At 34.3% G+C, this 17,856-nt stretch overlaps 1 protein-coding gene across 6 annotated transcripts in view; it reads left to right on the forward strand.

The window, feature by feature from the left end:
• The window catches only part of LOC143236462 (apoptosis-stimulating of p53 protein 1-like), a 124,076-nt gene extending 116,668 nt beyond the window's left edge, over positions 1-7,408 (forward strand). For 3 of the 6 annotated variants that reach the window (XM_076474754.1, XM_076474745.1, XM_076474756.1), the window contains one exon: positions 6,182-6,582. In XM_076474754.1, coding sequence (XP_076330869.1) covers positions 6,182-6,553 — 372 coding nt within the window. In that variant the 3' untranslated portion in view covers positions 6,554-6,582. Of the gene's footprint in view, positions 1-1,505; positions 1,641-6,181; positions 6,583-7,280 lie in introns of those variants that run through there. The other 3 variants (XM_076474761.1, XR_013019565.1, XR_013019568.1) reach the window with 3 other exon arrangements.
• Positions 7,409-17,856: the final 10,448 nt, after the last annotated feature.

Genomic DNA, 17,856 nt, shown 5'->3' on the forward strand with positions numbered 1-17,856 from the left:
AAACGTGCTCGCCCTTTCAGCCGTGGGGGCGTTATAATATGACGTTCAATCCCACTGTTCGTTGGTAAAAGAGTAGCCCAAAGTTGGCGGTGGGTGGCGATGACTAGCTGCCTTCCCTCTAGTCTTACACTGCTAAATTAGAGACACCTAGTGTTTAAATCCGGCACTGACTATTGTCTAGAAAGAAGCTAACCGTCACAAACCTAAACTGTGTCGTATATTAACCAAAATTAAGAAAGAAATTCAATTACTATATAGTATCAAAAAGTGCACTGATGGTAAAAGTAACTACAAGGATACAATGAATATCAACAAATTAATTCATCATACTGATTAAACTTAGCTACTTACCTTTAAACGTTTGTTTGTGTAAAATTAAGCAAAGAGCTACACAATGGATTATCTGTGCTCTGCCCACCACGCGTGTCGAAACCCAGTTTCTAACTTTAAGTTTTAAAGATTTAATGTCAAGATTATTCACATGGTAGCTTTTGCGCGAAATTCAAAATCCGTCATTTTTTTGACGGACAGACTTATAGTCGGATGTTATAGAAAGTGATACCAGCCGCTTTAGCTATTTTTCCAAGTAACTTAAATTATTCACTTCCTAAACAAGTGTCCAACGCCATCTTACCCAGGAAACGCGCACTAAAACTATAGTAAATCAATCTTTGTTTTGCGAGGCATAACAAAGTTTATGGTTTCTTACAGGCTTTTTCAACTTAAGTAAATTTTCTTTCGATGTAGCTGTAAGATAAAATGAACTTGTATTTGTCAATTATGGTATTCTTATGTTTAGCTTTCCCACAAATACGTTGTGGATCGATGTAAGAGAAAGAACTGAACTACGCTGTTTACTTGGCAGCCAGTAAAATAAAAGTTAACATATCCAGTTAATATTCTTCACTGAGAAGTAAAAGTAGTTAAAGATATTTCCTATTTTATTAATTCTTACAATGAAAGTTCACTAACCTAATTTCCATAAAATTTTGTTTGTAGATCTTAGTAAATTCGTAAGCACTATGTGGTTCATTATAACTTCCCCGAACTGGGGACAGAGGCCACCTAGAGAGATCACCTGTTTTTACTCTTACACCACTATACAGTTGTGTATTGTCTGTCAGTCACTCAGTAGACATTAAAATCACGTCAGAAAATCGTGCGCATACCATGAATCACGAGAAGAATTATGTACTCTACAGGCTACGACACAGCATGGCATATGAACTTCAAAAGCGATGAGTAAAAATATATCTTAATTTTGGTGTTATTTACTCGTGAACACCTTATGGATGTACGTCAAGTGTACGTTTACTAGTTCCGAGCTATAACCAAAACATTATACCATTATTTTCAGCAAAGATTTAAACTGAATTATTTAGGTGTAACTAGTGTTATTTTTCTCCTTACTGTATTTCTACGTGCTCGTTTAACAGTTTTTTAGATCTTACTTCACTTTGTTTTTATATGTTTAGTGAGTTTTGTGTACAATATATTCCATGTAGATCAAAAGCAGACGATTCGTTGGTCTCTTCTTCGTGGCTTTCAGCCAAGTTAACCTGGCATCGTTAAGTAATGCGCTTGAAATCATCCTCTTAAATATCGAAAGTCGTAAAACACAAAAAGGAAATTAAAAATAGTTCACAAAAGTAGTGTTTGAAATTATTAACAACAGAGGTCTTCCTAATTTTCAATTCGATGTACAGAATTGTTGTGCTTCTTTAATTATTAGCAGCATTGTTAAGCATACTTTCGTGAACTACTCGTATATTTATTCCTATATCTTTAGGCCCAGCATGGTCAAGTGGTTAAAGCGCTGGACTCATAATCCGAGGATCGCGGGTTCGAATCCCAGTCCCACCAAACATGCTCGCCCTTTCAGTCGTGGGGGGCGTTATAATGTGCGGTCAATTCATTGGTAAAAGAGTAGCCCAAAAGTTGGCGGTGGGTGGTGATGACTAGCTGCCTTCCCTCTACTCTTCCACTGCTAAATTAGGGACGGCTAGCGCAGATTGCCCTCAAGTAGCTTTGCGCGAAATTAAAAACAACCAACCTATCTTTCAAATAAATTTCTGTGCATTTGATTTTTTACCTGACAGTTTTTAAAAGTGCTTAAAAATCACTTAACTGAAATAAATATCAATTTATAGGTGAAGTATTAGTTTGAACGTCTATTTTTTACCTTCTACAGCACGAACTTTTAACTTTCTACATCTAGCTAGCTCAAGACTGGGACTGTGCTAAGTTACCAAACCTCGAACGAGACTAAAACTCAGCAGAACTTTTACAAAAGCATGCAATCGAAGGACGAACCGTATACCACTAATGACACAGCAATCATTAATGGCAACCACAACTCTCAAACAGTAATAGAAGTGTAGGCCTGACGTTCAAAATATCACACAGTATTTATTAAAAATAATTTCAGGTACTACTAGTGTGATATATCTGGCATTCTGTATCACACATTTTGCCACCTCATTGGTCATCCATTGTCCTTTGATCCCACAATTACTAAAATACTTATGTTCTGTGGGTGCACAGATGCAATAAAAGTTCACGTAGCGCTTTTGTTCTCTTGCTTAAATAACCAACCAAAGTAACATCGCGACAGAAGCATGATAAATGATTTCGATTTGTTATGCATCGAAATGTATATCATGGAAAACAATTTTTAGGAATAACATTGTTGCAGTTCACGAATCTGAAATATGACGAGGAAACTATAGAATTTTGTTTACTTCTAATAAATATATACATACATCAGTTTTGCTGGATAATCCAAAACACTTCCATTAACTTACATTTTGTAGTAGTATTTATTTGTCAACTCGACATATAAGGTATTCAACAGTTTCTGAGAGAAATAGAGAAGTAGTAGTTTAAGTTAAAAAGTGCCTTAATAGCAACTACCATTGGAAATCGTAGAAACTGAAGTTACTACACATACGTATAATACATAAAAATGTATACATATATGTACGTATGTGATAAACTGTACAACATGTTTGGAGTTTAAGCAAGATTCTATGGCCTTGTCTTCAAGTGGAGTAATTTATAGAATTATCTCATGTATAAAATAAAAATATTTCGCTTACAGTTATTGTTATTTCTTTGAACTTACCATGTTGGTGCAACTGGAAAATTTGACAGATTAATTGTTGTAATTTCTTTTGTTATATCAGATGTTAATGGTTATTTCTAACCGAAGCCAAGCCATAACTGGCTGATCAATAATATATTGCATACAGAAATAAATGAGTATTGAAATTTAACGAGTTTTGAAAGAAAATCATAGGGTACCAAAACAAATATTTTAAATTATTTATATTTTAAAAGTTGTCAACCTTAACTGAACGAGTAATATGAAGTGGTCTAAAAAACTCTGGGGAACATATTTGTTTATATAATTTTATATTTTTTTCATAGAATAAAACAAAAATAAACTAGGAATTTTTAAAATGCTTGGAATTGAAATAAGCCTTTATATTTCACGAGCTTAAAGCTTCTATCGCTTCAAGTTAGGTGTTAAAGACGTTTGTGTTTTGTACTGCTGATTCTATTGTAATATTTGTGTTTTCTACCACTTAATGTATTGTAATGTCGTTAATATTGTTACGTTATGATTTTTCAAGCAACGAATCCTAATTCACTAAAACGATCTGTTTTCTTGTTTGTGACTTTGAAAAAACGTCCCATCAAAGCTGATAAAGAAAAAAAAATTTAAAAGATGTTATATCAGAAGTGACCATGTGACTTCGTCATGACTTAAAAAGTCACAAATATCTTTTTACATTACGCAGAAGCAGGCTGGTCAACACCAACGATGACGTCAGCTCATATGTAATCAGACATTTTTTTTATTTTGTTTTTCTTTCGTATAACTTATATCAGAATTCTATCTTTCAAATATCAGTTATTTGTTATCGTTTATTTTTATATTAAAATGTCAAAAAATGAAATTCTTCCCATTCATACTTAAGCATACAACATTCACACTTCAATGAACAATAACTTCAGACCATTTTCTTCCTCTTACGTTTTCACGGGGGTAGTCTGTTACTTAACTTACAATCACGTGTGTATCCTCAACAACCGTTGAGAATGCATCTTTCAAAGTAGATACGTTACCAAGCAACAGTTTTTTGTGTGTGTATTTTGTTTTTCTTGCCAAACTTCACTATGCTGTGAAAAACTACCATTGTTTCAAGGAAAGGAAAAAACAAATAGTTTAAAATTTGATTTTCTCACGACCATTGAAACTGATGGAACAGCATTACTGGTCAATCTCCTCTTCTGATATACATTAATATTGTTCTCTTCGGAAGTCATTGAACTTGTGCTGTGGCGTTGACGTCAATATTGTAAACTCTGAACTTCTGTCCTTTTTGTAATATAAATAACGAAATACTAATGATCGCTTATTCCAAAACACGGTGACATTTCAGTGCTGATAATTAACCTTTGCTCTGAAGCTCACTGTTAGCCTAATTTTCCTAAAGGTTAGTTTCCAGATGTTACTCAGTTCGTAAGAAGTGTGTGACCCACCTTACATTGCACAAGCACAAAATAAAAACAAAAAAATTCTACTAACAGTAGTCTTATATAAGAAACATTTAAATTCAATGTATTACCTATACGCTCTTAAACCGTCCTCATTACAACATTAATTAAAAACACAAAAATTAGAAGTTTAAAACTTTAAAGACTGAACTTTGTCGATTTCTGACACTCCTAGTAATCAAGGAGTAATATTTCATTTTTTGTTTGTTTGTTTTTTTTTCTTCAAATAGGCTGAGCGTTGCCAAGGGTTAACGTGCTGCATTGTGAAGCTGAGGGTTTCGAGTTTGCGTTCCGTTGCTGCAAGATCGCGCTGTTTATTTTGCGGCGGTCAGCGTGACGATTAAATCCTATTATAATACCAGTTAAAATTAAGGGACAGCTATGCACAGTTAGCTCTCTTGTAGTCTTGCACAAAAACCCGTAACAACCAACCGTTTCATGTATGAATAAATAACAGTCGAGGATAAACAGTTTAATAATATAACTTTTATTCTGACTTTTGGCACACTATTGTAGAAATATAAAGACAAAAATATATTTTCAATCTGTTCGCATTCTTCTACCATTAAAAACTTGTGGAAAATACATGATTTGCTATCTCATGAAACTGAGTTAACGATAAACATATATGGGTAAAAATAAACGGTATGATTTTATTTTTGTTTTATATTTAAGCACAAAACTACACAAAAGGCTATCTGTAGCAGTATAAGTCCGCAGACATACCGCTGTGCCACTGGAGGACGAGTCGTATGAGAGTGAAATATATTTTAACGCTAAATATTTACGAACAGCACTTTTTAATTGCAGTTAAAAAAAGGAATGTTGATTTTCAGGATATCTTAAGAAACTAATTCGAACCTTCCCTGTTATATAAACATTGAAAATTTGCGGTACCGCCCAATAATTTGCATTTAATAAAACTGGATTTCGGAATTTTCCACAAACAAGTGCAAGTTGTCTTATGAAACTTCTATGAGCACATAAACAGTTGTAATCACTTTCATTTTAAAATATTGCAGTGCACTGAGATTTTTCTTCTATATGTATTTAAAACGAGCATTCAGTAAAAACAACCGTGGAAGAATGTTTCTTAAGTTTCTGTTCTATACACAACACCCAAATACCCGCTTTGTTGCCTAACGTTTCACTAGGACGAAAAGGAACCTGTTCCGCTTATCTATAAAAAAAAATTAAAAAAAAAATAAATATTTTCGAATATTTTTATCTCTTTATATTTTTGGCCTTGTAGGAGTTCATAGAATTAATTGGACCACATCCCTTCTCTCTAAGCCAATTTATCGAACATGTAATTTACATTCGAATTTCCAACCGTTTTGCGTTGTTATCTCACAAACTAAGTGTGATCTGACTTTGGAAAACTTTCATTTATCGTTCAGTTATTTCAAGATCAAATTCGTTTCTTGTGTTCAGCGTTTCTGACACTTCAAGATTTATATTGTAATGTGCAGGTCACATAAATCGTGTAACATCTGAGGTAAATTAACAAAAATACTAGTGCGTGTTTTATATTTACTTACGAAAGCACGCACGTTTGGTGTCATAACAACTTATAAAACTCATTTGTATTCAAGCAATGCGTTTTTTTTCTTCCTAGCTGCCAGAAAGGGCGGAACTGACACTTTCCGAGCTCCGCCAGATGGCAGCACGTCAGCAACAACAAATTGAAACTCAACAACAATTCTTAGTGGCCAAAGAACAACGCCTAAAATTTTTGAAACAGCAAGAAATAAAACACCATCGGGAGGCACAAATAACAGAAAGAGCTAGACTGCCGCATTTGCGAGAAAAGGTAGAAGGTCAAGAGCAAAAACTTCGTCGATTGAGGGCGCTGCGAAACCAAGTGGACCATCATCAAGTAAATAATGGTAATTTAGGTAATGTTTGGTTGATTTTTGTAAATATAATAATAATAATACATATTCTGAACTATTACTCTGAGATTTTATTCAACTTACTTTTTATGTAATTCGTGGAAGTAGAAGTTCTAAAAACCTTTTTGGTATGTTTGGTATGGTTTTATAAATTAATCATACATACTAATAGAAAACTTTTAGTGTTTATTACTGTTATATATATATAACTTAGCTGAAACCTCTTAAACTTTCTAAGTTTTTTCCGATATTATCTTTTTTTTCTTTGTCAAATTGAACCAAACTTTGTTTTTATATATTACATTTGGAAATCTCGTGTATGAAAATTTCGAATTAACGTGGAGCCCAATGGTTCCATGTGGCTGGTGCCAAGTCTAACAAACACCTTATTTTAGTAAAAAATCGTAGTTGGGTTTCTAAGTAGCTTATTTAGCACTGTCAGTCTACTTTCACAACATTAATCGCTCGTTCATATCCGGTTTTGAACGTATTTATTCTCCATTTTAGTATATCTAAATATATTCATTAGATATTGTTTTAACTTTTAAATATCAAGTTTAATATCATTCCACATTCTGTGTTCACAACCTCAATATATTAAGCCATTTTTTGTGTTTTTCTTCTTTTTTATATATACTTTTTGGAATTTAAAAGCAAACATCAAATATGTGGTTTTCCCAATTATCTAAGTACAGTATATTTCAGTACATATTTTGAGTACACCTGTAACAAAGTCGTTTTATATCATTGTCTCGCTGACCAAAATAACTGAATCCATCTAAGTATTTATTGTTTGTTAAATTTTGCACAAATATACTTTAGGACTATCTGCGCTATCAGCCTCTAGTTTATAAGTGACGGAATAGAGGGAAGACAGCTAGTAGACACCGCCCACTGCTAACTATTGGACCACTCTTTTACCAACGAAAAGTGAAGTTGACCGTAATATTATAACGACCCAATGGTTGAAAGGACGAATATGTTCGGGGACGAGATTTATGGCCACGATCCACACATCGTGAGTCGAGAATCTTAACCACCAGGCTATGCCAGCCCCATCTAAAAGTGGACATATTAAGACTGTGTGCAAGGTCGCATTGAGAATAGTGATAATGATAAAAGTTACACTGGTCATATGTAATCCTAAGAATTTTATGAAGGAAAGCAAAGGAAAATATGTATATTATGTATAGCCACCCTATATCTGTTGTATCCACTGATGACGAGATTTTTCACCGTAAAACCAGAGCCCATTTTCATCAAGATCATAGGCACATGATGGTATCGATCAAGGTAGATTGGACATAAGGCTATAATGGTAGAGAAAGAATAGATAAATACAGTAATGATGTAAAGGTCGAGTTTACAATGGTTCCAGGTTATGATGAAGCTCGCAATAAGACTGTACATCAAATCTTTAGTTGTTGTTTGTTATAAGTAAAGTTCATTTAAATTAAAAACATATAAGTGTCTTGGACTAGTTTTAATATTTCTCAGTCTACTCGAGCACTTGTGTTAGAAATATTGCAATAAAAATTGTTCAGAAGTCTACCGTACAATCATTCTACGAATATCTTAGTGTGAAAGAAAGAAATATCCTGATCAATTTTTTATCACTATGTTTTTCAACATGATCGATTTTCAGGCTTTGGTAAACTTCTTACGGTTTTTTCTTATTTGTTTGGAATTAAGCACAAAGTTATAAAATGTTCAGAGCTATCTGTGCTCTGCTGTGCCCATCACGGGTATCTAAAACCGATTTCTTGCGATACGACTCCGCAGACATACTGCTGTGCCACTGGGGAGGGTACCTCTTACGGTGTTTGAAAAATGCTTCACACTGTTGAGTTGAATTAAACACAAAGCTACACAATGGGCTATCTGTGCTCTGCCCACCACAGGTATCGAAACCCGGTTTTAGCGTTTAAGTCCGCAGACATACCGCTGAGCCACTGGGGGCTATTATAAACATCCAACGCTCGCTTAACTATGTTTATCGAGAAGTTACAAGATCAACTAGTTCATACCATGCACTGATAGTTTAAATTCAATATAGTGACTGTAACAAATTTTTCTATCGCATTTCTTAATATTTACATCTCAAGATTGAGTGGGTTGTTTTTTATTTGAAAAAATATTTGTTTTCAAAATTTATATTTACAGACTTAAATGTGATAAATAACTATTAAATAAAATGACACATCCGTAAAGGTCTTAGACTGCATTTTTGTTATCAAACACAATAAAAATATTTATAACCTGAATGTAGGAAATTATTTTTAACTGGATAACACTTTATTTATTTTTTTAGTCAATACCTACATGATAAGTCTTTATATCAATCAGTTGAAAATAGTAGCTCACTGGTCAATAAAATAAAAGTTAATAAATAGTGTGTTAAAATAAATCAGTCATGTAGTGTAAAACAATTATTAACATAATTTTGATATGTAGTGACATGTATGTGTTTTCTTATAGCAAAGCCACATCAGACTATCCGCTGAGTTCACCGAGGGGAATCGAACCCCTAATTTTAGCATTGCAAATACATAGACTTACCAGCAGGAAACATATGTAGGTGATATAGATAAAACTGATGAAAAATTATACTTGATGCAATCGTAAAGAACTTACTAATATATATTTATTTTAATATCGATGTTTATAATGCATGTCACTTACATTGTTAAATGCGTATTGCGAAAGTCCCGACTATTCTCTAAATTTGTAGATGATTCTCAAGCGTAAATATAAAAAAATGTACGATGTGTGTATGTAATGTGTGTATGTTGCCTACGGAAGTTTCGAGAACCTCGACTTAAAGCTTATAGAAACTAAACCAACGCAACGCGGAGAGACAGTTTTATATAGTATTGGTTTGCTACAGTCAGTATACTGTAAACCTTGAAAGCTATAACTGTATGTTTGTTGTTTGTTTTTGGAATTTCGCACAAAGCTACTCGAGGGCTATCTGTGCTAGCCGTCCCTAATTTAGCAGTGTAAGACTAGAGGGAAGACAGCCAGTCATCACCACCCACCGCCAACTCTTGGGCTACTCTTTTACCAACGAATAGTGGGATTGACCGTCACATTATACGCCCCCACGGCTGGGAGGGCGAGCATGTTTAGCGCGACGCGAGCGCGAACCCGCGACCCTCGGATTATGAGTCGCACGCCTTACGCGCTTGGCCATCCCAGGCCCAGCTATAACTGTAATAAACGTTTACTAATCGGGAAACTATAGATATTTGGCCAGGAACGTTTATAGATTTCGAACATTATAAACCGTTTGCTTCAGAGAATTAACTTCTGAAATTATTATTTCTACAAGGAAATTAAATATCTTCTTCGTCGGTAAAAGTTAGCTTGTAAGAGGCGTGAGGCCAGCCAAAAATAGAAAATTAGCTAGCTTAAGCGAAGTGTAAGAATGTTAACTCAGAATTAATCCGCTCGTCGTGGACTGTCAATAAAATATTCAATTCCAGATCAGATAGAAGGCTGATTATTGCTTATAAATTTAAAAAAAAATATATATATATATAAATCATTACTTGTAATTACAGTTATAATAAACTTCATTGTTGTTTGTATATTAAAATATATTTGTATTAAGAAAAAATTTATGGGTATCAATCTTGATGGCAAATATCATAAATCTAATATATATCGACATTTAATTAACTTTTAAATTTAAATTAAAATTTCCGGCTATTTGAAATTGTAATACGTTACCTAATAAATAGGAGATTCGTCCCTGATAAATTATGATCCGTTGTACCCCATTTAGCACGAAGATCCATTGTTACTTAGGAAAGGCATGTTAGCATGTTTTCAATGACAATGGACAAGAAGATATATTCTTCTTGGTTTTGATTGAACATATCTTAATCATAACTAGCAATACTTAAACTGTACGACTTCAGAACATATAATTTAGAATCTGTAGACGTTTAAACTATTTGACTTTAGAACACTCGCGTGTATTTTTTTTTCTTGAAAGTAATAGAAATATCAATAATTATAACTAATCATACGCATAAACAGATGAGAGACACTTAGAGATAAAATATTGAGTTTCAAATATGTTTAGAGTGTGACGAATTTACTTTGATATAGATGTTTGTTTAAGTTAAATTGATACTTGGAAATTTACATAACTTGTACAATTAAATCTGTATTGAAAAAATTCCACCTATCCACTAAAGTTGTAGAAGATTCTCGAATGTAGGAATTAACAATATATGTGTGTACGTAAACATTCAGTGTGTCATCAGTATTGTTGTGGAGACTGAAATATCTATAAACTCTCACACCGCCTGTAAATTTAACGAACGCGATGCTCCAAGAGACAATGTATATTACTCGTTTACTACAGTTTATATAATATAAATCTCGGAAGCTATAACTGTATTTAAGTATTAGTAATTGAGAACATCAAATATTTGATTAGGAATGTTTATAGATTTCGAGAATTACAATCTGTTTAACTTCAGCGGATTCACATCAAACAATAGTATTTTTATGGAAACCTTACATAACTTTAACGGTAGGAGACCTCGACATGTGATCAGCACAGAGCTACCTAGTTCCCTTTTAAATGAATGGTACCTGCGTCAACTCAAAATTAATTCGTTCATTGTGAACCTAGGCCTAGCATGGCCACGTGGTTAAGGTACTCGACTCGTAATCCGAGAGTTGCGGGTTTGAATCCCTGTCACACCAAACATGCTCGCCCTTTTAGCCATGGGAACGTTATAATCTGACAGTCAATCCCACAATTCGTTGGTAAGAGAGTAGCCCAAGAGTTGGCGGTGGGTGATGATGATAAGCTGCCTTCCCTCTAGTCTTACACTGCTAAATTAGGGACGGTTAGCGCAGGTAGCCCTCGCGTAGCTTTGCACGAAATTAAAAACAACAACAAAAATAAAACAATTATCGTGAACCCTCGATACGATATCAAATAAGTTCCAGACCAGATAGAAGACTTAGTACTGTTTGTAAAATTTTATATGTAAACTATTATTATAAATTGTATTATTGTTTGTATATTAAAATATTTTTGTACTAAACAGAAACTGTGCATTAATCTTGTTGGTAAGTACCATAAATTGGATGCATATTGACATTTATTTAACTTCTAAATTTAAATTATAATTTAATTCATTTTTAGGCTATTTGAAACTGAAATACTTAAGAACAATTATTTAAAAGTTGCCCCTCCAAGACTGCAAAGTGCAAGACGTATTTAGGAAACGAGTTAATGAAGCTTAGATTTAGCAGTACGAAATCAGAAGTAGTAAGTGATTTTTATGATGTTTAATTTTTTGTAGCTTTGTTACTTAAATATAATAATATTATAACCTGTTTCAAATTCAAACATCTACCCAAAATCACTGTAAGTAAATAGGGTTATACTTGAGGATATTAGGTTATCAGCCAGAATTCATAACCAAAAAAATGTATTTAGGTTTCTTTGTTTGTAATTAATAAATAGTTGGAAATAGTGAGCAAATTTTATTTGTTTTCACTTTTTTTTTGTTAATTTGAAGTGTATTGCCACCAGACTGACCAGAAGGTTCACCATAGACAGTTACCACCTTGAGCAGATAATTCAACCTGATTAGTTACAGCTGATTAAAAGGTTCAACTTGTGTTGTCACTACGGAATATGGAATGGAATTTTGGAATTTCGCACAAAGCTACTCGAGGGCTATCTGTGCTAGCCGTCCCTAATTTAGCAGTGTAAGACTAGAGGGAAGGCAGCTAGTCATCACCACCCACCGCCAACTCTTGGGCTACTCTTTTACCAACGAATAGTGGGATTGACCGTACAATTATACGCCCTCACGGCTGGGAGGGCGAGCATGTTTAGCGCGACTCGGATGCGAACCCACGACCCTCAGATTACGAGCGCATGCCTTCACGCGCTCGGCCATGCCGGGCCATTTATTCTTTAGTTTGATATATATATGCAACAATTCAAACAATAATCTTTTTAGGTTGACAAGCGTTTAGCTTGAAGGTTTGTCAATTTGGCAAAACTTGATAATTTAAGTAGTGTATTCTACTTTGATACTATCAGTGGCACAATAAATCTATTGGGTTTCATATTTCAGTGATCTTGAATTGTATGAAAGAAGGTTTAGTGGTCGTCAGTTCATATCTTTTCTTTTATTATACATTACATCTTTTTTTGAAGAATTGAACTGAACTTCCCTTGGTTTTATGACACTTAGTTGTTGGCCTCTTTATCCAAGAGGCCTCCTTAAGCTATAAAAGTCAGTTATAGTGACTACTGTATGCCTGATTCAGGTTTTAAGTATTATAATCTGAAGTACCAAAGTGGACTAGAAAAAAAACAACAAAAAACACTTAAATACTAATTATGATGTCATTTGAAATAGTGATGTGTATAACTTAGGATAATCATTAACGTACGTAAGGTCTCTTAAGATTTAAGAAATATGTCATATGTTAATGATTTCATTTTTTTTGCTTTCCTTAAAAAATCTACATATGTTTTGGTGTCTTGATGATGGTAGGACATCGAAACATATCTAGAGTATTTTTGGGGTATGTCTCTGTTTCAATAACTATTTATTGTGTAATGATTTTAACATTGTCTTCTTTTTAATTGTTAATATAAAGTATTGATATCTGTAATAATGAACAGAGTATAAACAGTTATGAGCGTTCAGTGAACGACACGATTTCACAAGTTGAAACAAAGAAGCTTTGTTTGTTTGTTTTTGTTTGTTTTGGAATTTCGCACAAAGCTACTCGAGGGCTATCTGTGTTAGCCGTCCCTAGTTTTGCAGTGCAAGACTAGATGGCAGCTAGTCATCACCACCCACCGCCAACTCTTGGGCTACTCTTTTACGAACGAATAGTGGGATTGACCGTAACATTATAACGCCCCCACGGCTGAAAGGGCGAGCATGTTTAGCGCGACGGGGATGCGAACCCGCGATCTACGGATTACGAGTCGCACGCCTTAACGCTCTTGGCCATGCCGGGCCATTGAAACAAAGAAGCCCAAAAAATGAAGAATAAGACCCGAAATAAAGTAAAAGTAGTTAAAAGGTGTTTATAACAGTCTACAAAGTGAACCAAAGCTAAATTACTGTAAAGTATATGTAAAGCTGTAATGAAGGCAAACTTAGCTGATAATGCAGAATCGTCTGAATACAAGTTCACAAAATGCTAAACACATGGCTTTGAACAAATTGCGCATGTGTATTTTTGACCTAAATAAATTAATAAAGCTCATAGAAATTGTATTTAATGTAACGTTCATTTTTTAGGAAATTAAAAATCGGGTTAATTGCTGTTTGTGTGAAATACTTTGCAAATAAAGAAACTAAAGTTTAAATTGAAGTCAGCCGTCATTTAATGACTACGAAAATGTGCCATTCTGTAGCTTATTCGTTGCATTGTAAAGTTTGAACAATAAAACACCAGGTAAGGTAATTCTGAATTGAAAAGTCAATATGCAGTATGGACTCCTCGGACAACGGCCTTTTCTAACGATAAGATATTTGTATCGTTTGTTACAGACATTCACGAGAATAATTCAGGACAAACAAACGCAAACGTATTACTTATATTTTAACACATTTTTAAAGATGTATTTATTGAAAGAGCATAAATTAATTGTGACTGTTTTCAGTGAAAATAATATGAAAATATATTATTGTTTATATATGTGCACTAAACTTTCGAATACTATTCAAGGCGTATGTTTTCCTTAGAGCAAAGCCACCTCGGGTTATCCGCTGTGTCCATCGAGAGGAATCGAATCCCTGATTTTAGCGTTGTAAGTTCGAAGACTTACCGCTGTCCCAGTGGGCGGACACTACACTATTCGTGGTATCCTTCAATATTTTATCCACACAAGTAATATCTTAGAACATTGGGATTCAGTACACGTTTTGGATCAGGGAAGGTCAGGCTCAATGTTGGTCTCTTCTTCCTTGCCTTATAGCTGACAAGATTTACCCTGATGAATCGTGCTCCGACCTTCAAAACCTGAATTGAATAATCCAGACAAACGGAAACAGAAAAAAAAAAAGTTGACTTATATGTCGAAATTTACGAACAGGAAACAAGTAAAATACAACAACAAAAGACCAAAGTCAGTAAAAATTGTTTTTTATTACGTCTCTAGCCTTGAACAATCTGTCAATGAAATTAATCAGTTTATCGTATTCCATTACTGAAGTAGAAAGACTTGAATGTTAACACGTGTGCTTATACGTCAGCAGTTGGAGTGGCTTTTATTACCTCTAGATAATTTTATTTTATTAAAGTAAAAACTCTTTCAGACGCTGATGAAAAATTACGGCACACGAGTCATAAAGGCATGAGAAAGTGCGGGAAAAATATTAGATTAATTTTTACATCGAATGTGTGCCTGACAATGCCACAAAAGACGAAGTTCCTAGACAATAGAAATATATAGCACCTTCATTTCTTTCTCTGTTTTTACATTCTTTTCCCCTTATACGGTTATCTACATTAAGCGTGAATTATCAGATCCTCTGATTTTATATGGTTGCATATATATTAAGCGCTAATTATCAGATCTTCTGGTTTTATACGGTTGTATATATTAAGCGCGAATTATCAGGCCCTCTGGTTTCATAAGGCTGCCTGACAAGATCTCGTCGTTCATGGATTATGTTCTAAAACTCCTAATAAAAAATTGCATAAATATCCTGCTGAATAAGCCAAGTCTTTAGAAAACTTATCGCTGCTATAAACACATACATATACATAACCAGCTGTGCGGTTCTACTAAAAAGAATATATTTGGATTTTATGTCCTTACGTTGTTGTTTTTCGCCTTTTTTTTCATTAAATTAAATTAATTGACCTCAGTGTACACTGGCTTTCAAAATAAACGAACACCCGCCAGAGTTTCACACACGTAAAACAGAGTAAAATACCTTCTTAAAAATCATACGAAATTAAGATGTCTTAAAAGTAATCACTGAAATCGATTAGTTTGTATAAGTGAAATTATATTTGTCACAAAATTACTAAGGTCATCTAACGCTGTCCGTAATTTTAAATTACTGACCAGAGGGACAGAAGCCCGTCAGCAGTACTTTACAATTCACTTTCCACGCTAAGTGATTGACTGTAACTCTTATAACTTACTCACAGCTTGAAGTGCAGGGAAACCTTGTGGCATCACATTGATTTTTATCTTGATAAGCGAGTCTATTTTTACAAAATTGATTGTAATCCCAATACGTTGCTCAATGAAACTTATCCCAAAATAAAGCTATGTAATCATTTCTGAATTTTACAAACAAAATCAGAGCTATATAAACGTGTTAGAATTTTAAAAGCAGCATCAATGCTATATAAATGTGGTTGAGTCTTAGAATCAACATCAATGCTGCATGAACGTGGTTTAATATTTAAAACCAAGAGCAGTAATATATAAACATAGTTGAACACAAAATAGAACTATATAAACGTGTTAGAATTTTAAAGTCTGAAACACTTATATCACAACTACATAAACGTGGTCGAATTTTAAAACCAATGTCAATGCTATATAAACATTTTTGATATTTAAACAATACCAGTGCTATATAAATATGGTCAAATTTTAAAATCATTGTCGCTGCTACATGATGTCGACAAAATTTTAATTTAAGCATACATATAGATCAGTGTTGTTTTAAAAATCTTGTGTAAAATTAATCATTATTTCATTTAACCCTTCAATATTTTAAATTATTTGTTAGGACTCAACGTAGCTAAAATGTTCCTGCACAATGCCTACCAATGTGCTAAATTATTTGATCAGTCTATTATGCTATCGTTCTGTCAATCATTCTATTTTTCACAGTCCTGAGTGTTCTTTGAAATTTCTGTCCTTGGCCATACTAGAAAATACTTTGTATGTTCTAGCCAGAATACACTTCATGTGTAGTAACTAGAATATACTTAATATGCGGTACTATTTGGTTCTTCGTCGATACTGAAGCTAAGACTTTCCAAAATGACATGAGTAAATTTAATAGAGTATTGCTATATTTAATGGGGTGTGCTTGTGTAAAATTTTTCTGAAACTTTTTGTGGTTCTTTTTAATTCAACCTCGGCCACTCTTTCCTTTTATAAATGCTATACATGTTTTAATTGTTTATTTAAGCTCTGGTTTATTTGTATGATAGATACGCACAAAATCACATAATCCTGTGTTTTGCCAACCACCATTATCGAAACTCGATTTTTAGCAATTAGATTTTAGCAATTAGCAGTAGATATACTGCTTTGCACTAAAGGGGGAAGCTTTTGTTTGTTTGTTTGTTTTTGAATTTCGCACAAAGCTACTCGAGGGTTATCTGTGCACTCCGTCCCTAATTTAGCAATGTAAGACTAGAGGGAAGACAGCTAGTCATCACCACCCACCGCACACTCTTGGGCTACTCTTTTACCAACGAATAGTGGGATTGACCGTAACATTATAACATCCCCACGGCTGAAAGGGCGAGGCTGTGTGGCGCGACGGGGATGCGAACCCGCGACCCTCAGATTACGAGTCGCACGCCTTAACACGCTTGGCCATGCCGGGCCTAGGGCGAAGCGCTGGTTCAGCTTAAGTAATCTGAAGTATATATATGTAAAAAATTGAAGTTACTGTAATGCATCTAGTGAGGCCCGGCATGGCCTAGCGCGTTAAGGCGTGCGCTTCGTAATTCGCGGGTTCGCGCCCGAGTCGCGCCAAACATGCTCGCCCTCCCAGCCGTGGGGGCGTTATAATGTGACGGTCAATCCCACTATTTGTTGGTAAAAGAGTAGCCCAAGAGTTGGCGGTGGGTGGTGATGACTAGCTGCCTTCCCTCTAGTCTTGCACTGCAAAATTAGGGACGGCTAGCACAGATAGCCCTCGAGTAGCTTTGTGCGAAATTCCAAAACAAACAAGCATCTAGTGGTATGAGCTGAAACTCTTTCTAAAATTTCTTAATATATAGCAACACTCTTTGATTGTCTTAAAATGGAACTAAGAAAACATTTTTTTTTTTTTTTGTAGACGATGACGCACTCGGTCCAGTCCTACAACTTCTAATTCTCTATCAAATCACATTTCTTCATAAGCTACTATTAAATATATCCTAAACCTCTTTTGCGATATTTACGGTCGATTAATCACTTTTCGTCTGTAATGTTCTCGTTTATCATACAAACGATAGACGTAGCAGTTCAAACGTAAATATGAAAACAATAAACTTATTTGTATGATATACGATTTGTACTAGCAGCGAACTCAATAGATCACAGCCAACTACAATTTTCTCTCATTTACCCAGGTCTTTCATAAATAACAGCGTTTGAGATTTAAAATATAAAATAATGAATTATCGCTGATTTCCTAAGCTA

This window comes from Tachypleus tridentatus, chromosome 2 (genome assembly GCF_004210375.1).
Source record: "Tachypleus tridentatus isolate NWPU-2018 chromosome 2, ASM421037v1, whole genome shotgun sequence".
Taxonomy (NCBI): domain Eukaryota; kingdom Metazoa; phylum Arthropoda; class Merostomata; order Xiphosura; family Limulidae; genus Tachypleus; species Tachypleus tridentatus.